This window comes from Panthera uncia, chromosome B4, assembly GCF_023721935.1.
Source record: "Panthera uncia isolate 11264 chromosome B4, Puncia_PCG_1.0, whole genome shotgun sequence".
NCBI lineage: Eukaryota > Metazoa > Chordata > Mammalia > Carnivora > Felidae > Panthera > Panthera uncia.
The window spans coordinates 79,977,242-79,998,909 of record NC_064809.1 but is presented as its reverse complement, the minus strand read 5'-3'; the positions used below and the strand labels follow the sequence as shown (position 1 = coordinate 79,998,909).

The 21,668-nt window shown below is 39.0% G+C and overlaps 1 protein-coding gene across 1 annotated transcript in view; it reads left to right on the top strand.

Moving 5' to 3' along the window:
* Positions 1-21,668, top strand: part of SARNP (SAP domain containing ribonucleoprotein) — a 55,295-nt gene that overhangs the window by 5,452 nt on the left and 28,175 nt on the right. The window contains exons 2-9 of the mRNA XM_049625717.1: positions 5,495-5,594; positions 7,267-7,313; positions 7,526-7,593; positions 12,081-12,132; positions 13,192-13,265; positions 13,709-13,737; positions 16,158-16,183; positions 17,582-17,650. Coding sequence (XP_049481674.1) covers positions 5,495-5,594; positions 7,267-7,313; positions 7,526-7,593; positions 12,081-12,132; positions 13,192-13,265; positions 13,709-13,737; positions 16,158-16,183; positions 17,582-17,650 — 465 coding nt within the window. The remainder of the gene's footprint in view (positions 1-5,494; positions 5,595-7,266; positions 7,314-7,525; positions 7,594-12,080; positions 12,133-13,191; positions 13,266-13,708; positions 13,738-16,157; positions 16,184-17,581; positions 17,651-21,668) is intronic.

Sequence of the window (21,668 nt, the reverse complement as noted above, 5' to 3'; positions counted from 1 at the left end):
CAGGCACCCCATAAAGTTTAATTTTTAAATTAGGTACAGTAAGAGATTAACACAGTAAGTAATAGAATAACTATAATATACTGTAATAAAAGTTATGTCAACGTGGTCTCTCTCAAAATATTGTACTATACTCAACCTTATGATAATGTGAGATGATAAAATGCCTTCGTGCTAAGATGAAGTGAGGTGAATGATGCAGGCATTAGGACATAGTACTAGGCTATTATTGACTTGATGAAGTGTCAGGAGGATCATGTACTTCCGGACTACAGTTGTCCCAGGGTAATTGAAATCACAGAAAGCAAAACTGTGGATGAGTGGGGGACTACTGTTATGTTATGTTATGTTATGTATTTGTTTTATTTTTAAATGTTTACTTACTTATTTTGAAGGGGGGAGGGGCAGAGAGAGAGGGAGAGAGAGATGACCTGAGCTGTAATCAAGACGGACACTTGGGGCACCTGGGTGGCTCGGTTAAGTGTCTGACTTCGGCTCAGGTCATGATCTTGCAGTTCATGAGTTCGAGCCCCAAGTCGGGCTCTGTGCTTATAGCTCAGAGCCTGGAGCCTGCTTCTGATTCTGTGTTTCCCTCTCTCTCTGCCCCTCCCCTGCCTGCTTGTGTGCTCTCTCTCTCTCAAAAATAAAGAAAAACATTTAGAAAAAAGAAAAAAAAGATGGGCATTTAACCTGAGTGAACCACCCATGTGCCCTGGGGGACTACTGTATTTTAAAGCGAAGCTGACAGGATTTGCCAATGATTGGATTCTGAGATTGAAAAAGCTTTTGAGGGGAGCCTGGGTGGCTCAGCCACCTGGATGGCTCTGTCAGTTGGGCGTCCAACTTCATCTCAGGTCATGATCTCACAGTTCATGAGTTCGAGCCCTGAGTCAGGCTCTGTGCTAACAGCTCAGAGCCTGGAGCTGCTTTGGATTCTGTGTCTCCTTCTTTCTCTCTCTCTCTCTCTCTCTCTCTCCCCCTCCCTCCCTCCCTCTCTCTCCCTCTCTCTCCCTCTCTCTCCCTCTCTCTCCCTCTCTCCCCCCACCCCACTTGTGCTCTCTCTCTCAAAAATAAATAAATATTAAAAATAAAGCTTTTGATATAAATGGAATGAGAAGAAGGCCAAAGCAGTCTTAGTGAATATCAGTATTCACAGGGTTAGATGGAAGAAGAGCTAGCAAGGAAAAGATAGAGGGGTGCCTCGGTGGCTCAGTAGGTTAAGTGTCCAACTCTTTTAATTTTTTTTTTAATGTTTATTTATTTTTGAGAGAGAGACAGAATGCAAGTGGGTTAGGGCCAGAGAGAGAGGGAGACACAGAATCCGAAGCAGGCTCCAGGCTCTGAGCTGTCAGCACAGAGCCCGGTGCGAGGCACGAACCCATGAGCTGTGAGATCATGACCTGAGTTGAAGTCAGACGCTCAACCAGCTGAGCCACCCAGGCACGCCTAAGTCTCCAATTCTTAAATTTTGGCTCAGGTCATGATCTCAGGATTCATGAGTTCAAGCCCCACGTCAAGGGCTCCTCACTGATAGTGCAGAGCCTGCTTGGGATTCTCTTTCTCTCCATTGCTCTGTCCCTGCCCTGCTCGTGCGTGTACACACTTGGCTCTTTCTCAAAGTAATAAACTTAAAAAAATTTTTTTTTTAAAAGGCGGGGAGATAGAGCTTGTATATGAGAGCAGTGCCAGCATCTTGGTAGTTAAGATAGAGCTTAAATCAAAAAGCCTGAGCTGGCATATTATCTCTACTATTTTTTAGCTGTGTGATTGTTAAGCAAATTGTTGAATTTTTTTAAGCTTCATTTTCTTAATTTCTTAGTTTATAAAGTGGGGTTGTACTACTAATCACATATATTTGTTGTGAGGATTAAGTGAGGAAATCAAAAGTACTTAGTGCTGTTGGAGGTGGGGGCCTGGATGGTTCAGTCTGTTAAGCGTCTGTCTTTGGCTCAGGTCATGATCTCATGGTTGGTGGAATCCCAGCCCTGCATCGGGCTCTGTGCTGACGGCTTGGAATTCTGTGTCTCCCTCTCTCTGTGCCCCTCCCCCACTCATGCTCACACGTACCCTCTCTCTTTCTCTCTGTCTGTCAAAAATAAACATTAAAAAAATAAAAAACAAAGTACTTAGCACTTTATCTGGCATGGATTAATAAAATAAAGTTGAGGGGCCCCTGGGTGGCTCAGTTGATTAAGCATCTGACTTCATCCCCCATCATGATCTCAGGGTTTGTGGATTCGAGCCCCTGTCAGGCTTTCTGCTGTCAGCACGGAGTCTGCTTCAGACCCTCTGTCCCCTCTCTGTCTGCCCCTCCTGTACTTGCACTCTCTCATTCAAAAATAAACATTAAAAAAATAAATTTCAGTTCCTGTCATATGAAATATTATAAATTATATAAGGCGTCTCTGCCTTCAAAGAATGTACAAACCAGATTGAGAGATAACAGATGAAAAAAGATTTGAATTAAAATTCAAGATTTGTAAACTAGAGGAAATCGGGAGAATGAATGATTAATGTCAAATGTCAAATGCTATCCAGTTTGGGGAAGGAAAGAGAAGGGAGGAAAAGCTTTGTTAGAAAGTTGAGCTTTTTTTTTTAATTTTAATTTTTTTTTTAATGTTTATTCTTGAGAGAGAACAGAGTGTGAGCAGGGGAGGGGCAGAGAGAGACGGAGACACGGAATCGGATGGAATCAGAAGCAGACTCCAGGCTCTCAGCTGTCAGCACAGAGCCCGATGTGGGGCTCGAACCCACGAACTGTGAGATCATGACCTGAGCCCAAGTCGGATGCTTAGCTGACTGAGCCACCCAGGCGCCACTAATTTTAATTTAATTTTATTTTTTTTTAACTAGGCTACATGCCCAATGTGGGTCTTGAACTCACAACCCTGAGATTAAGAGTCACATATTCTAGGGGCGCCTGGGCGGCTCAATCAGTTAAGTGTCAGACTTCGGCTCCGATCATGATCTCACAGTTTGCGGGTTGCGGGAGCCTGCTTCTGCTTCAGATTCTGTGTCTCCCTCTCTCTCTCTGCCCCTCCCCCACTCACGCTCTGTCTCTCAAAAAATGAGCAAATGTCAGAAAAAAAATTTTTTTTAAAGGTCTCATATTCTACCAACTGAGCCAGCAAGTCAAACTTTGAATTGTCTGAATATTTACCAAAAGTGTTACTTAAACCAGGGGGAAAAGGAATGGAGGCTTCTGAAGAAGATAAGGGGTTAAAAGAAATAAAGAAGTTGTATTGCTATGTAAATAACCAACCAGCACCTTCTAAACACATACACACAAACGATATATTTAAAATGTTAGATGTCTGAGTGTTGGGCTTACATAAGATTTTATTTTCTTCTATACTTTTTGGAATTTTCAAACCATTCTACAGTGAACAGTACTTTTGTAAGGAACTAATAAAACTTTTTAAACTGTAACTAAAATCAAAAGCCTTGTTCTCCAGGATGCTGAAAGAAAATGAAGAAACAAAGTACCGATGTGGGAAAGACCCAGATTCTTAAGAAATGGACCTTAGAGATCACTTAAGTCTAGATTTTAGCTTAATACTATTCAGGGTATGGCCTGCAGGCCAGTGCTGGTCCATGAACTGTTACTGGTTAGTGATGAGCTAAGTTTAAAAAAAAAAAAGAAAGGAAAGAAACTTTTTCTAGCAGTTTGGCATCAGTGCTCCATCCAAATGTGTGATCCTTTTTCTAGTAATCAGTTTTTATTGTTTTTTATAAAAGTATCCATCTTGTTGGAATATTATAAAAAGCTGGCAGCCCTATCAGCCTGCCTAATAAAAAATACACTGATCTGTGAAATTCAGAAATCTGAGAAGCAGTGATTCTAATCTTGTCTAACTCTTCACCCAGTGTTTAACACTTATGAAGTGCTTACTAGCTTGTCAAACACTATTGTAAATGGTTTACAAATATTTACTGACTTAATCTTCCTAACAACCCTATGGTATAGGTACTATTTATTGCATTATCCCCATTTCATAGGAGACTGAGGCACAAAGAGGTTAAGTTATTCATGCAAGGTTACACAGCTGTAAGTGGTAAAGCTAGAATTTGAATCCAAGTGACTTTAAAAGAGGCCATGTTATGCTGTGCAGCCATTCCACATTTTTAAGTATCCTTGCCTGCCTGACCTGCTCAATGAATGCTCCACTTGCCCAATCATCGTGGGGGGGAGAAAAGCTCTCCTCTCCATTTTCAAATGCTCCTTTGGTTGAAAGCCTTCTAGAGATGGCCAGCATATTCCCTTAATTGTAAAGTTTTTTCTTCTATAGGGATCTGCTTTCTGACTTCTTATTGGTCTTCTTTCAGTGCACATCTATTTGTGCAGTGATCTGCATATAGGATTTCTGGAGCTTTCCTTTTCCTGCTTGTTTTCCTTGGATCAGCATGTCATTATACTTCTTAAAATAAGAATCAAATAAATAATCACTTAATAATATAGATTCTGTTTTTCAGTTACCATAACCTGGAATTACTTTGGCAGCAAATCATACTGTTAACCCTCTTTGTACTTGTAATCATCTAAAATTCTAAGGTCTGTATCCTTAGAGTTACTGTTGAGTCAGATCTTCCTTATCTGGTTTTTGAACAGTTTAAGTTTTGAATATAAATGTAATTATAGGTATACCTATTCCTTCTAAATTGAATCTTCTTTTTGGCTCGTTCTCTCTGAAGAGATCTCCTCCCTGCCCTCCCCACCCCTTAGTTCTGTCAGTAATCCATTGATCCTTCCTCCTGTTGTCTGCACAGTTGATAAGCATACCTGTTACTTGTTTAGTCAAATTACTGATTTAAAACTCTTCTAGGGCGCCTGGGTGGCTCAGTCGGTTAAGCGGCCGACTTTGGCTCAGGTCATGATTTTGCGGTCCGTGAGTTCGAGCCCCGCATCGGGCTCTGTGCTGACAGCTTGGAGCCTGGAGCTTATTTCGGATTCTGTGTCTCCCTCTCTTTGACCCTCCCCCGTTCATGCTCTGTCTCTCTCTGTCTCAAAAATAAATAAACGTTAAAAAAAATTTAAAACTCTTCCACAGAACCCTATGGCATGCCATTAGATATTTTTTCCACTTTGACTAGATTCTTTGATTGTTGACATTAAAATAGCTAACACATCTACCTAATTCTTCAGTGCTCAGGCCTGTATGCATGTGTATAGTAGATTGCAGTAAAGGATCTGGGATAATAGTAAGAAGAATCTGCTTTTAGATAATTAGATTTTCTACTTAAAGATTCATTTTTTTTTATTGTTATTAAAGTAGGACACTTACTCTTCACCATCTGTTAGAAAAGTCCTTTTGTATATTGACTATTGTTACAGGGAAGTGGACCATCTTTGTGGATCTGGAGGCTTGGTGTAGTTAGGAGCAGTAGTTTTGGATTGAACTTTTCATTTTTTCTTTATTGTGAGAAGTAATTTTTTTTTTTTTTTAAATCACCAGGTTCATTTTGTTAACTAAGGAAAAGCTTTACTCTTTTTTCTCAGCTTGCTGAACTAAAGCAGGAATGTCTTGCTCGTGGTTTGGAGACCAAGGGAATAAAACAAGATCTCATCAACAGGCTCCAGGCATATCTTGAAGAGCATGGTGAGTGCTTTGTAGAGGCAGAGTAATATGAGTGAGGGGGTTAATTTTTAGGCTCTGCCGTATGAAGATTTCTTTTCTTCCTTTAGGTTGTTGGTGATGTAAGTTCTTAATTTACTGTGTCAGGAAAACTCTTGATCATTTAAAACAGTGGTTATAATGTAAAGAAATACACCCCTCCCCCTTTTTTAAGACACTAAGTTTATTTCAGCAAATTATTTAAAAGGAAGTATGGGAAAACAAGTATCGTTAGACTGAGAATGGGAAGATTTGAATTCTGAATCCTCTTATGACAAATTTATTCTGTCACTTTGAACAGTCACTATTTACATGATTAGGTGTCTGTTCTGATCTATGAAATGAGACACATGTTTCCACCCTTGAAATTCATAAACCTAGGTAATCTCTGGTCCCTTCTAGCTCTGACGTTCTGTAATTCCACCTTTTTAAAAACAAAACTCGCTTTATTTAAGGCATATTATTATCCCAGGTTGTACAAGTCCCTGCTGTAATTTTTATTTATTCCCTTTTATTCTCATTTCTTTTACCCCAGCTCCCTTAGGCATCTATTCTAATGTGCTTGATATGTAATTTTTGTCTTTGTCCTTGTAAACCATGTAGTGTTGTTTTGGAATACAATATTTTTATAGAATTGGCAATGAGGCCATAGCCTGCCTTCTTGCTTTTTTTTCTCTAAGTACTGTCTTTTTTTTTTTTTTTTTTTTCCTCTTTTTAAGACTTATTCGTATGGCCTGCAGCTGTGTGGTCATCTAGTCTTTTAATTCAAATTCCTGCATGGTGTTCTACCATGTATGGAATCCACCACATTTTACTTTAATTCACCTGGTGATAGACACCTGTATTGCCTCCTGGTCTACTTTCATGTTCCTTTGTGTTTCTCTGTGAGAGTTTATACCCAGGAATGGGATTGCTAATTAATATCTATTTATAAATGTGTATTTGATGTGATTAAGCATTAACAAATTGTTTTCCAAAATTGCTCTGTAAATCTACACTCTCATCATCAGTGCATGAGGGTTCTTGTATCTCCTCCACACACCTGAACTTGGAACTATTTTATCAAGTGGCTTAATTTTTGCTAATCTGCTGGCTCAATATACTTTCCTTTAATTATTAAAACGTTTGGACATTTGTTGTGTTCATGGTTTTTTTTGGCTTTTTCCTTTGCTGTCTTTCTGTTGGTGTTCCCATAATTCACTTGTTAGTTTGCAGACATTTATTTGACATTCTGGTAACTATTCCCTTGTTGGTTTTAGGCACAAGTACCTTCTTTGTCATTTGTTTCTTTTTCCATGGTGTCCTTGCTTAGTTTTGGAAAATCTGCGATTTTTCATATATTACTTTTGCTTAAGGGCTTTTTCCAAAAATCCTTTCCCACCACTAAATCTTAAAGATATTCTCCCACATTACTTTTTACTAGTGTTGTCGTTTGACCTCACCACAATTTTTCAGTCCAGCTGGAGTTCAACTTTGTATTAATGTTAGAGAATACTGTTTTATTTTCTCCGTGTGGAACAAATTTTAAGAGCATCATTTTTGCCTTCTATTATTGAATTTATTTTGGGAAAGCAGAATGATTATAATTCTAGCCTAAGTACAGTGATCAAGATGGTTTTTTAGCAGGGCTTGACCTGAATATTTTAATATTCTTTAGCTGAAGAGGAGGCAAATGAAGAAGATGTACTGGGAGATGAAACAGAGGTGAGTTGGAGAGTAAGGTTAGTCAGTGTGGCTGCTACCTTGGCCACATTGCTTAACATCAATTATTATAGGGCTCAAATGCTAATGTGCTAGGGGAGCACAGAGGGGGAATGAAGGTTCTGAAAAATTGGTTCATTTTTGAGTTCTCATATTCTCTTATTGGTGGGTATTTACTGTTGATTTATATTAACCATTGTTTCATTTGGTTTTAGGAAGAAGAACCAAAGCCCATAGAACTGCCTATCAAAGAGGAAGAACCCCCTGAGAAAACTGTTGATATGTAACTATCCCTTTTTTATGATCTGAGTATAGGGCAGACAGTTCTGGGTTTTGGAGGGGTTCTAGTCTTTTTTTTTCCTTTTAAAAAAAAAAAATTTTTTTTTAACATTTATTTATTTTTGAGACAGAGAGACAGAGCATGAACGGGGGAGGGTCACAGAGAGACGGAGACACAGAATCTGAAACAGTCTCCAGGCTCTGATTTGTCAGCACAGAGCCCGACGCGGGGCTCAAACTCACGGACTGTGAGATCATGACCTGAGCCGAAGTCGGACACTCAACCGACTGAGCCATCCAGGCGCCCTAATGGAGGGGTTTTAGTCTTTTACTCTGCTTACCTTTTATACATTTCCATTGGATTTTTATTTTTTTCTTTTCTTTTTTTTTTTTAAGGTTATTTATTTTGAGAGAGAGGGTAAGTGAGCGGGGGAGGAGTAGAGAGAGGGGGAGAGAGAATCCCAAGCAGGCTCTGCACTGTTCAGTCTAATGAACCATGAGATCATGACCTGAGCTGAAATCAAGAGTCAGATACTTAGCTAACTGAGCCACCTAGGTGCCCTCTCATTGTCTTTTTCATTTCCCATTAGATCATTTTCAGAAGAGTCTAATTCATTTTAAGTACACGGTCCCAGTGAAGCAAAGTAGTTTGTCTCTGGGTTATGTAATAGATAATTAGGACCAGGAGACTTCAAGCCCAGACAGAGTTTAGTTCTAGCCTCTGGGGTAGCACCATAATAGGTGATTCTTTTTCTATATAGAGAATCATATAGATTCTCTGTGTATAAGGAATTTTGTAAGGAGGGAGGGTACTGAGCAGAGATTATATCTCTGAGGTAACACTATATTTTCTGTTCCTTTTTTGATTTACAGTGGAGGAAGGGAGGCCAAAGTACTAGAGTGGGAAGTAGATCTTGATTTATTTATCCCACAAGGTTGATAATAAAACAGACAAACACAAAGGTTGATCACAAACATCTTTCTGGGGGACTCTTTCTATGAATGTCTGGCCATTTTATACTCCACATTAGTAACAGTTGAATCCTTTTTAAAATTTTTGTTCCTCGTAGCTATATTTATGCAGTTAATTATAAGAGATCATATATGTGTTAGTGAAAATCAAACAATACGTAGAGGAGTATATGAATAGAGAATTATGTACCTCTTGTTCTCACCCGCATCTGACTTCCCAGAGGTTTTCAGTATATTCTCTCAGAATGTTTTATATGGGGAGTTTGTGTATATACAGATACATACACACACCAGACATATTGTGGGTTCCTTGATTTTTTTTCAGATCTGGAGATCTTTTTGTATCATTACATGTAATGTTTTTATTTAAATGTGAGTTACAGTAAAACCTTAGATTGTGAGTAACTTGTTCTGCAAGTGTTCCACAAGATGAGCAAACATGTCTAATAAATTTTAACTTGATTAACAAGCGATAGCTTGCAATACAAGTAGTATGTGACACCAAATGTCACATGATCACAACTGAGCCAAGGGTTCTTGAAATTCGCTTTGAAATACTAGTGCTTTGGATTATAAGCATGTTTCCTGAATGAATTATGCTCGCAAACCAAGGTTTTACTGTGTATATTAGGCAGGGTTATAAGCATTTTTACGTGTATTGTCGCTTAATCCTCACATCAGCTGTATGGAATAAGGATAATTATCCTTGTAAGTGATAGGTCTTTTTTTTTTTTTTTTTTTTAGCTTGTTATGGGAAATTGCAAGTATATACAAAAGTTACGAGAATAGTATAATAGATCCCCATATACCTATCACCCAGATTTAATACTTATCAATTTAGAACCTTATTCTTTCTAGCAGCTAATAGTACTCCATCCTATAGATAAACAGTAATTTCATCAGTTTCCTATTGGTGGAAATTTAGATAATTCATAGTAGCAAAAAATGCAGTGCTGAATGTTGTTATGTATAACTATTTTTATACTGACACAAGTATGTCCATATGATAAACTCCTTGCAGTGGATTTGCTGCAAGGGGATGTGCATTTTTGTCTAACACTACTGCTTTCTAAAGCCATGTAGTTATCTTCCATCATAGGAGGTTTATGTTTAGATATATTACCTTAAGGAAATGGCTTATGGAATAGCTTTAAGTTTACTTACTTTTTTTTTTTTTCATTTTTTAACGTTTATTTATTTTTGAGACAGAGAGCATGAATGGGGGAGGGGCAGAGAGAGAGGGAGATACAGAATCGGAAGCAGGCTCCAGGCTCTGAGCCATCAGCCCAGAGCCCGACGCGGGGCTCGAACTCACGGACCGCGAGATCGTGACCTGAGCCGAAGTCGGACGCCTAACTGACTGAGCCACCCAGGCGCCCCTACTTACTTATTTTTGAGGGAGAGAATCCCCAGCAGGCTCCGTGCTGTCAGCACAGAACCCAATATGGGGCTTGAACTCACAAACTGTGACATCATGACCTGAGCCAAAATCAAGAGTCAGACGCTTAACCAACTTAGCCACCCAGGCGCCCTATAGAATAGCTTTAAAGTACTGATGTTTTGGGGACTTCTAGAGTAAGAAAGAAGATGAGGTAAATACAGTGATAATTGGCTTGTGTGGGTTAACAGTGAAGTTTGAAAATTCTAGAAGTTTCATTATCCTTAGAATATATAAAATGTGTAATTCTTTCATTTAGAGGGCTTTGATTTTATTAATGAATTTCTAAACAAGGAATTTGAAAGTGTGTGTGTTTGGGGAGGTGATTTTGCTCTTTAGAGGGATAGTCGTGGTTAGACTACAGAAAGGTTCTGGGTCCCTGAAGTTTGGAGGATGTCTTGTATGTGCCTATGAGTAGGAGAGAAATTTCTCAGTGAAGAGAAGAAATTTCCCGTGAGTTCCAAAATGTGATGTGTATTTATGGCTTGAGCTTAATTGTGCCTGAAGGAGTTAGAACACAGCAGAAGGAAGCTTCCTCTCTGGGGTTCCCTTTCTACCACGAGGTGTACTGCAGTAATTGTGCTTCAAGATGGGAATGTGAAGAAAGTCATTAGCTTGAGGTTGGCGGAGGTCTTAATGGCATTGGACTTCAAGTAAAACATTAAACTTCAGTGACCCTTTCTGCCAGAACAAGACAGAGCGAGAGCTGGAGAAGGAAGAATGACCAGGAAATGGGAAGAATTCAGGAATTTCTTTAAAGTAGGAATATTCAGGGCTAATATAGGTGCTTTGAACATTCAAAAGGAGATCTTCTTGCTTCATCTTTGGCTTGAGGTTCTCCCAAAATATGCTTGTTTCTAGTTTGATCTCCTCCCCACCCCTCACCAACACCCTCCATCCCCAAACAGGGCAGTTAAATATTGTAGGATGTAGTTATGGTCAGCAGGGGGCACCCATTGCTCACCTGTCAGTTCAGGGACCTCCAACAAAAGGATGGAGAGAGTAAGTTCCTGTTCCAGAATTGCTTCCTCTGAAAATGCCATTAAACCATTACTACCTTTCAGGGCATCAAATGGGAAAAGTGTCCGGGATACTGGAACAAAGGCTGTCCATGTCTTTAAATGAGGGACCTTAATGAGACTGGTTATGACCCACAGTTTTATGGGAGTTGTTTGGTGGAGGGTTAATGCCCTTCCGTTTATCCTGGGTACTTCCGAACTTTGTCTCCCACCCCTATGGTCCCCCCTCTTTTGTTTTCTGTTAAACCTTTTGACTAGTAGCTTACCATGTTTTCCTAATTCAAACTCCCCATAGCCTTTTTTCTTCCCACTCCCTTTGGCATTTTTATTTGTCTCACTTTGACTATTCTAGCTAGAGCTACAGTCCCCATGGGAGAAATAAAGGATTTTTAACACAAGGAAACCAGAGCTTGTAGAATAACACTTGTTAATCGTCGTCATGATGAAAATTGAGAGCTGCCATTTAAATGAGGATTGGAGGAATAGTCATTAGTCCGGAAGTAAATTTAAAGTTCCTAAAGTAAATGAAATGGTTTTTGGTGTCCTTTGAGTGTTTTCCTTCAACCCAGTGTATATACCCAGGCCTCTTTTCTGATATATTTTTTTAATACTTTTTTTTTTTATGTTTTTATTAATTTATTTTTGAGACAGAGACAGAGCATGAGCAGGGGAGGGACAGAGAGAGAGGGAGACACAGAATCTGAAGCAGGCTCCAGGCTCTGAGCTGGCAGCACAGAGCCCAATGTGGGGCTCGAACTCACAGAGTGTGAGATCATGACCTGAGCTGAAGTTGGACGCTCAACCAACTGAGCCACCCAGGCGCCCCTATTTTTTTAATACTTTATTTAGCAAAGTAAGTTAGTCTGTTATTTGAACTCATCAATAGATGGCAGTTCAAGAAACTGAAGTTCTCCTGGGTTTCATATTTTTTTGGACTAAGGGATGATGGAGAGATAATGGGACAGAAGACCTGATTCAGGTGAATTCTTCTACATTCTAAGGTTTAGGGTTAGAATATTAATAAGTTTTCTGATTAAAAAAAAAAATATCTTTCATTTCCAGGACAACAGAGAAGAAAGTGGTAAAAATTACATCTGAGATACCACAGACTGAGGTAGGTATTCTGCTCCCTAGTAGAAAAGCAGTCTTTCTATATATCTTTCTGTTTCTTACTTTTTTTTTTCTTTTAATGTTTATTTTTGAGAGAGAGACAGACAGAACATGAGCAGAGGAGGGGCAGAGAGAGAGAGGGAGACACAGAATCCGAAGCAGGCTCCAGGCTCTAGGCTGTCAGCACAGAGCCTGACATGGGGCTCGAACTCACAAACTGAGATCATGAAGTTGGACGCCCAGCTGACTAAGCCACCCAAGCACCCTTTTTATTCTATCTGTATCATCACTTTAAAGAACTGACTCATACGCAGAAAATCAGTATTGACAGATTTTGGTATTGATATATTTTTCTGCCACCTGCGCTTGGGAAAATATTTGGGTTGGCATAGTCATCTTTGAAGCCCTAGTCTTTTTGTATATAGTACTAAGGCTTTAGTGGTATCTCTCTTTAGATGTTGGCAAACTAGGATTAGAGTTTGGGAGGATTGTACCTTGGAAAAGATGAAAAATAAGGGAAGATGTCACTACTGGACAGCTGGTAAGACTGAAATGTCTCTGAACTTTGTGTCAAGGTCTCTGAAGTTAGGTTCCAGTTAAGATGTATGGGGTTTTTTGGGTTTTTTTTTTGTTTGTTTTGTTTTGGTACCTTTAAAGTAGAGATGGCATAGGACAACACTGCCTCATTTCTAACTGAAAGAGTACTACTAGTGTTGGAACCAAGCTGTTCCTTTGATCCGTTTTCAAAGGTCAACTAAACACAGCTTTTGTCTTCTTGGCTTCGTGCAGAATGTGGGTTTTATTTTATTCCTTTCCTTTTGTTTTTGAGGACATGAATGTAATAATAGTCTTTTGTGTTTGCTTTCTGGAAAAGGCTGTTGAGTTAAGCCCTGGGTGGATACAACCTGATATCCTCTAGGGGTGTCAGTATTCTCAGTTTAGACCTTATGAAATATACTCCTGATGTTCTAAAGATACCCTCTTCTAAACAACTTTTCTCTTTAAAGAAGGAAACCAGAAATTAATTTTTCTCTTCCGCTTTTTTTGTCTTTTTATCACCTAGAGAATGCAGAAGAGAGCTGAGCGATTCAATGTACCTGTGAGCTTAGAGAGTAAAAAAGCTGCTCGGGCAGCAAGGTGAGTGTCCTGAGCCTTTTCTATCTGAGATAGTGATAATACAAAGGTGGAGGCATGATCCTAGATTTTAAATATAATTCTTGATTTTAAGTAGAATAGAGACCTTGCTGAAAAGAAATACTCTTTTGGCTTTGTTCAGAACATCTCTCCTGATTTGGATGTAGTAGCTATAGATTGGGTGTTATCAAGCAGAATTTTTCTAATAGGTGAAAGTCAGAAACTGACTTCCCCCAATTTTGATAAGGCTCCCTTTTAGCTTATTCTGTGGGCTCTTGGTGAGAAAAAGAGTAAACTGAACCTCTTTCATGAGGTTGTTAGAATTAGCTAATGATTGCAAGGCTTGAGATCACAAGCAAGAAGTGCCATATGTACACTTGACACGGAGACAGACAACCAGGAGTGTGAACAGCTTCCTAAAATTTAACTTGTTTTTCTTTCTACAGATTTGGGATTTCTTCAGTTCCATCAAAAGGTAAGAGTACAGAGACTCTAATGAGAAAGTTGTCTTTATTTTTTTACTTTTCTGTCACAACAAATTAAGGCAAACTTGTTAGTTTTAGAAAACCTTTAAGAGGTTATAGCATTCACCTCTTTGCTTTACGTAAAACCATACTTAAGCCTTCCCAGGCAATTTAGCATAGGAGGGAGTACCAACATTTGTTTTGGTCTTCTTGGACATCTTTAGAGAAGTTTCATTTTTTTATTACTTTCCCTACTTATTCTGGTGTTTCAAATCAGCATGTAATTATTGTGTACCTGTCCAGTGTTCTGCCTTATGTGAGTGGTGAAAGAACAGAGTTCTTTTGCTTCAGCAGTCTTAACTTCTAGGAATTTACAAGGAAATGATCTTGGATATGCTTAAAGACTTAGTTAGCCATAAGGATTATCACAGTATTATTTTTAGTGGTAATTGGAAACAATGTAATATACAATAGGGAATTGGTTAAATAAATGTGTACCATAGTATATAGTAGAAGACTATGTAAATGTTAAAGTGATATTGAAGAAAATTTGTCAGAAAAATATTAGGTGAAAACAGGTTATAAAATTGTATTTGCAGTATATTCCCCTTTTGGTAGTAGAAGTACACATATGGATAGAAAAAAGTTGGGGTTGCCTGACTGGCTTAGTTGGTGGAGCATGTGACTTTGGGTCTTAAAGTTGTAAGTTCAGGCCGCACATGTGACCATGGAGTTTACTAAAAAATAAAAATTAAAAAAATTTTTTAATATAAAAAGGAATAGAGGTTGGAGGAATATATACTAAATTGTTACTGCTCCTGGTCTCTGATTGGTGGAATTTTGAGTGACTTCTTTTTGCTGGTCTGTGTTTTTAAAATTAGTACATTGAATATGTATCTTGTAATAAATTAGGGGAAAAGTTACTTCTTAAAGTTTTTTTATTTTAGAGAGTGTAAACGGGAGAGGAGTAGAGGGAGAGAGAGAATCTTTTGTTTTGTTTTGTTTTGTTTTTTCTTTCGAGTGTAAGCTGGGAGGGGCAGAGAGAGGAACAGAGGCTCTGAAGCAGGCTCTGCCCTGACAGCAGTGAGCCCTGAACTCACAAACCATGAGATGATGATGAACCGAAAGCAAGAGTCAGACACTTAACCTACTTAACCACCCAGGTGCCCCAGGAAAAAGTTACTTTCAAAAAGAATAAAGTCCACATTCTAGAGACTTAAATTTTAAATGTAATATCTTAATCTGATTTAGTCTTCCTAGTGATCTGTCAGTTTAAAGAGTGTTAAGAAAACACAAAGATCTAGTGTTTTGGTGGATCTAGTCCTCCAAAGATCTAGTGTTTTGGTGTGCTTTTTAAAAAGACTAGCAAAATTCTAGCCACTATCACTACATGTTTTGTTTTATTTGTTTGTTTATTTTTAAATGTTTATTTTTGAGAGGGAGAGCATGAGCGGGGGAGAGGCAGGGCAAGAATGAGACAGAGGATCCAAAGCAGACTCTGTGCTGACAGCAGAGAGCCTGATGTAGGGCTTGAACTCACAAGCAATGAGATCGTGACCTAAGCCGAAATCAGACGCTTAACCAACTGAGCCACCCACGCGCCTGTCTTTCTTTTTTTTAACAGCTTTATTGAAATATAATTCATATTCCATATAGCTTATCCATTTAAAGTATATAATTCAATGGTTTTTTAAAAAATATATTCACAGCATTGTGCAATCATCACCACAGTCTAATTTTACATGTTCATCTCCCCAAAAAGAAACCCTGTACTTATTAGCAATTGTTTCCCATTCCCTCCCACCTCCCCTACCCAAACAACCACTCATTTTTTTCTGTGCATATAAATTTGCCTTCATATAAATAGAATTGTACAATTCATAGTTTTTTGTGACTGGCTTCTTAGCATAATGTATTCAGGGTTCATCCATATTGTAGAATGCATCAGTACTTCCTTTCTTTTTAATGTTGGATAATTATCCATTGTATGCATATGCCACATTTTATCCATTCATCAGCTAATGGACATTTGGGTTGTTTTTACTTTTGGCTACTATAGCTCATGCTGCTGTGAACATTCATATATAAGTTTTGGTGTGGATGTATGTTTTGTTTCTCTTTGGTGTATAGTGAGAAGTGGGATTATTGGGTCATACGGTACATTCTCTGTTTAACTTTTTGAGTAACTGCCAAATTGTTTTCTAAAGTGGCTCTACCAGGGCGCTTGGGTGGTTCAGTCAGTTAAACATCTGACTTTGGCTCAGGTCATGATCTCTCTGTTGGGCTTTGTGCTGACAGTACGGAGCCTGCTTGGGATTCTGTCTCCCCCTCTCTGTGTTCCTCCCCTGCACTTGCTTTGTCTCTCTTTCTCAAAAATAAACATTAAAAAGAATTAAAATGTTAAATAAAACTTTCTTATTTTCTTCTTTAGGCCTGTCTTCTGATGCCAAGCCTATGGTAAGACATCTTTTTTTTATACCTTGAGAGAGAAATCTCAACTCTAGTTTTTTTTTTTTTTTTTTTTTTTTTTTTTTTTCAAATTTTTTTTAACGTTTTATTTATGAGACAGGGAGAGACAGAGCATGAACGGGGGAGGGTCAGAGAGAGAGGGAGACACAGAATCTGAATCTGAAACAGGCTCCAGGCTCTGAGCAGTCAGCACAGAGCCCGACGCGGGGCTTGAACTCACGAACAGTGAGATCGTGACCTGAGCCGAAGTCGGACGCTTAACCGACTGAGCCACCCAGGCGCCCCTCAACTCTAGTTTTAAAGTTAGAAACAACTTCTCCCCAGATCATAGGACTCTCTGAGATCATATGAGTTTGGTGACTGTTTGTTTTCAATATAGTGTTTTATGTTCTAAATAAAATGAATTGAGTACTTAGAGGTCAGGAAAATGCCATATCTTCAGAGTCACTATAGACATCTTCCTTCGTATCATTCTTCTTGAAAAAATGAATAGATTTTGTTAGCTACAGGACAATCCATATAATTCTTTGTTTTATGATACTGTAGTTTTAGGCCTTATCCAGTGGCTTTGGACAATGTCTGATTCTTAGTTACCACAAGTGAATCTGTGGAAGCAACTTAAGAGTTCTGTTGGTAGATACTGGTATTTTTCAACACTACCTATTAAATATAAAAACGTAAAATAAGGAATACTAGAATATGTCTGGACCATTGTGATTAGGTGGCATATTTAGAAAATGAAAACAAATGCTTTGGGTGGATGATGTTTGACTTTATGAAATCCTGTTTGGGATTACAGTGTAGTATCATAAGTGAAGCTGAAATGTAGTAGTACCAGTAGTTGCAGTAGTAGTAGTAGTAGTAGTAGTAGTAATGAAATGTCCCACATATCCTTATGATAGTAAGTTTTGTATATCAAGGCTTCCAAGAAAAAGGAAGAGAATTGAATTGGGTACTGGTGGTAGATTTGGTTTCTGAAGTAATGAGAGTTGGGTATAGAGTTAAGAACGATTGCAAAGGCTATGTATAGGAATTAATGATTTTTGAACTGTGAATAATAGACTTGTTTGGAGGTGATTATTTAGATATTTGTTTGCTCCTTCAAGGAGTGTTTGGCCTACTTTGATTTTAAACCCTCTTTAGGCTCTTGCCACCTTTGATGAACGAAGGAGGCTGGGCTGAATCTTTGACTTCATTCCAGAAAAGGCCTTTTAATAATTAATGGCATGGATGGGTGCTGCTTAGTTTCCTGATTTGGCACATATAGAGTATCTTTGATATCGTAGGTTTAATTGAACTCTTAGCTTTGGACTATAATTTCTGCTTTTTGTATTTTCTGTTTTGATTTTTTTAAATATGGGTTCCCCCTTTGCCTTTTTTTTATAGGTTAACCTTGATAAACTAAAGGAAAGAGCTCAAAGATTTGGTTTGAATGTCTCTTCAATCTCCAGAAAGGTAAAGTACTGTTTTTGCCACCTTAGAACAGCTTGGGGGCTACATAGACTGGAAATGACTGTCCTGAGAATATAGCAAGCTATTCAGCACTTCATTTCATGAAGTCTTTTGACTATCACCTCTTCTCACTGACTTTTTTATTTTTTAACGTTTGTTTATTTTTGAGAGAGACAGCATGAGCGGGGAGAGACAGAGAGAAGGAGACACAATCTGAAGCAGGCTCCAGGCTCTGAGCTGTTAGTGCAGGGCCTGACACAGGGCTTGAACTCACGATCATTGAACATAAGATCATGTCCTGAGCTGAGGTCGGGTGCTTAACTGACTGAGCCACCCAGGGGCCTCCTCTCACTGACTTTTGATTGCATTACAGGAATTATTTCACATAGCGAATTTTTTTTTTTTCCCTGCAGATTTTTTTCATAGTTTTCACTCAGGCAGTTAGAACATGGTCTGCATTTCTCTTGGTTAGGATGTTGAATTCAATGATGTTAAAAACCTGCTACATCTGCTGTAACTTCTGATATAGTTATAATGGAAACAGGAGATGACAGTCCTGTCTTTAGGTCAAAGGTACCTAGAAACAAAATTTGAAGGTTTCCTGGAACAAAAACGAGAAAATTATTTCATTCTTTCTGCTCCTCTGCTAACAGACACTATTGAGTTTATTAAGCAAGATAACACCTGCTGTGTGGTGCAATCAGTTCTACAGGGCATTGTTGTATTTGGAGTTTTGCCAGGCACATTGGCGAAAATGCTGAGGATTCTCCTTTGCCTAGAGCAGGTAGTCTCTTAATCTTTGCTCTGTGAGAATGAAAGCATGTTTCTTGGTTGTTGAAATGGGGACAGGATTAAGGAAGACTACTTCAAACCAGAAGAACTGTCAAAAGAAAAAGTCACTGGGGCGCCTTCTGGCTCAGTTGGAAGAGCATGCGACTCTTAATCTCGGAGTTGTGAGTTTGAGCCCCATGTTGAGGGTAGAGATTACATAAATAAATAAACCTAAAAAAAAGTCATTTCTTACTTGAGTATGGAAACATTTAACTCTCTGAAAATCTATTGGAAAATACTGACAGTGGTTGTTACATTTTTGCTCAGGAGAAAAATTGAGCACTAAAAAGTAAACACTTGTGACTCAGTGGGGCTTCTCAGACAAAAGTGTGCTCCATTTTCCTTCCTTTTAGGTTACGTTTTTTATGTTTACCAGAAGCATAACATCAGGTCTTTGTGCCCAGCTTGATGCTGAGACCATAGGTGTTCAGTAGGGGTATTTACTAGTTTATGTGGAATTTTAATTTATTTTTTATTATGTTTTTAAATATTTATTTTTGAGAGAGGCAGAGAGACAGAGGATCCCAAGCAGGGCCCGTGCTATTAGCACAGAGCCCATTGTGGGGCTCAAACTCACAAGAACTATGAGATCATGACCTGAGCTGAAATCAAGAGTCTGCTGCTTAACCGACTGAGCCACCCATGTGCCCCTATTTCAAATTAAAAAAAAAAAAAAGGAGTTGAGAGTAGGCAGAGTATGTGATTCTTAAACCACATGTAGCTTAATTGGGAAAAATTATAACAAACCAAGTCTTTTGTGTTTTGCTCGATAGCCAAGGGGAAGGGTGCTCGGATCTGTGGCCTCAGTTCTCATCTGTCTCCTTTTGTATATGAAGACTAGGTGTCTGAGAATCGTATTGGAATCAGTGTAATAAATGGAACTTGTATGCAAAGAGAATATCTCAAAAGTTACAAGCTTCCAAGCAAAGTGGTTCCTGGAAGAAATCTCAGCAGTAACTTCACTGTAGAGAATTGTGTGTTCCATTAAAATTAACAAAATTGAACATACTATCTCCAGCTATGTAGCTCATTTGGGTACATTCCTGAGAGGAGTTTGCCCCTCACTTTATACTGCCCACGTGAGTTATTTTCATAGTATTTCATTACAGGGATATCGGCCTTTTCACTTCACTTACCTAGAATCTTTCTCCATATTTGACTTGCTTTCATTTTTAGTCCATAGGAAGAAGCTAAAGCATGAATAAATACATTTTTTAACTTTGTGACTTTGAGCAAATTACTAAACTTCTGTAAAACTGGGAGTAACACTAGTAAACTAGTAACACTAGTAAAACTACCTAACACTGTTTGTGAAGGGGAAATGCATATATGAAATTATCTAAAGTAGTGACACTTTGATCTTTAATAAATGTTTGTTTTCTTAGTTCTGTTGGCCACCTGGCTTTATGACTTTAATTGAGGTAATTAACTTTTGTGTTTTAGTTCATCACTGATAAGATTTCAGTTCCTATTTTAAATCTCTGAAGAGTTGGGGCACCTGGCTAGCATGCGACTCTTTTTTTTTTTTTTTTAATGTATGTTTGTTTTGAGAGGGAGAGAGTCCACACATGTGTGTGCAGGGGAGAGGCAGAGAGAGGAGAATAGGAGAGAATCCCAAGCAGGCTCCGGGATATCAGTGCAGAGCCTGACGTGGGGCCCCATCTCACAAACCACAAGATCATAACCCGAGCTGAAGTCAAGAGTCGGGCAATCTTGTCCAAAGTGTGCAACTCTTGAGGTTGTGAGTTCCAGCCCCAGGCTGGGTGTAGGGATTACTAAAACAAAATAAATAAACTTAAAAAAATAATTTAAAAAATTAATCTTTGAAGGGTTATAATCAGATAATGGTAATTGGTAAAACTCTCACTTTATGAGTTCCGTTTTCATATAACGTTCATTGTCATACATGTGTTCTAGAGTAGTTTTCTCAAATTCTGTAGCAAAATACTAGTTAAAAAATTTTAATTTAATTTATTTTTAGAGAGACAGAGAGATAGTGTGAGTGGTGGAAGGGTGGAGAGAGAGAGAGAGAGAGAGAGAGAGAAAGAGAGTCCCAAGTAGGTTCCGCACTGTCAGCACAGAGCTTGACGTGGGGCTTGAACCCACAAACTATGAGATTGTAACCTGAGCTGAGATCAAGTCGGATGCTTAACTGAGCCACCCAGGTGCCCAAGGTTTTTTAAATTTCTAATTCATTTGGGCCACCTGGCTGGCTCACTCAGTAGAGCATGTGACTCTTGATCTCTTGGTCAGAGAGAGCTTTCCTAAAATTTTTAGGGGTGCCTGGAAACTGAAAATTTTAATTAAATTTAAATAGCTACATGTATATTGGACAGTTCAAGCCTGCCTTATATCTCACACAGTTTTCACACTTGGAAGTATCATGGAAATTCTTTTTTTTTTTAATTTTTTTTTTTTTTCAACGTCTTTTTATTTTTATTTTTGGGACAGAGAGAGACAGAGCATGAATGGGGGAGGGGCAGAGAGAGAGGGAGACACAGAATCGGAAACAGGCTCCAGGCTCCGAGCCATCAGCGCAGAGCCTGACGCGGGGCTCGAACTCACGGACCGCAAGATCGTGACCTGGCTGAAGTCGGACGCTTAACCGACTGCGCCACCCAGGCGCCCCGGAAATTCTTTATCAGACCACATACTTGGACCACTGTCTCTGTAGCCCAGAATTTTTTAGTGCCTATAGAAGATAAGCAGTTTTAGGGGCTCCACGTGGCTCAGTTGGTTCAGTTACAGATTCTTTTTTTTTTTTTTTTTTTTTTAAATTTTTTTTTTTTTTCATCATTTTTTATTTATTTTTGGGACAGAGAGAGACAGAGCATGAACGGGGGAGGGGCAGAGAGAGAGGGAGACACAGAATCGGAAACAGGCTCCAGGCTCCGAGCCATCAGCCCAGAGCCTGACGCGGGGCTCGAACTCACGGACCGCGAGATCGTGACCTGGCTGAAGTCGGACGCTTAACCGACTGCGCCACCCAGGCGCCCCCAGTTACAGATTCTTAATAACCACTCAGGTCATGATTTCATGATTTCATGATTTCATGATTTCATTGAGCCCATGTCAGGCTCTGTGCTGACTTTGTGGAGCCTGCTTGGGATTCTTCTCTCTCTGCCCTTCTTTCTCTGCCCCTCCTGCATGCACATATGCAATGAGCGCACTCTCTCAAAATAAACATTAA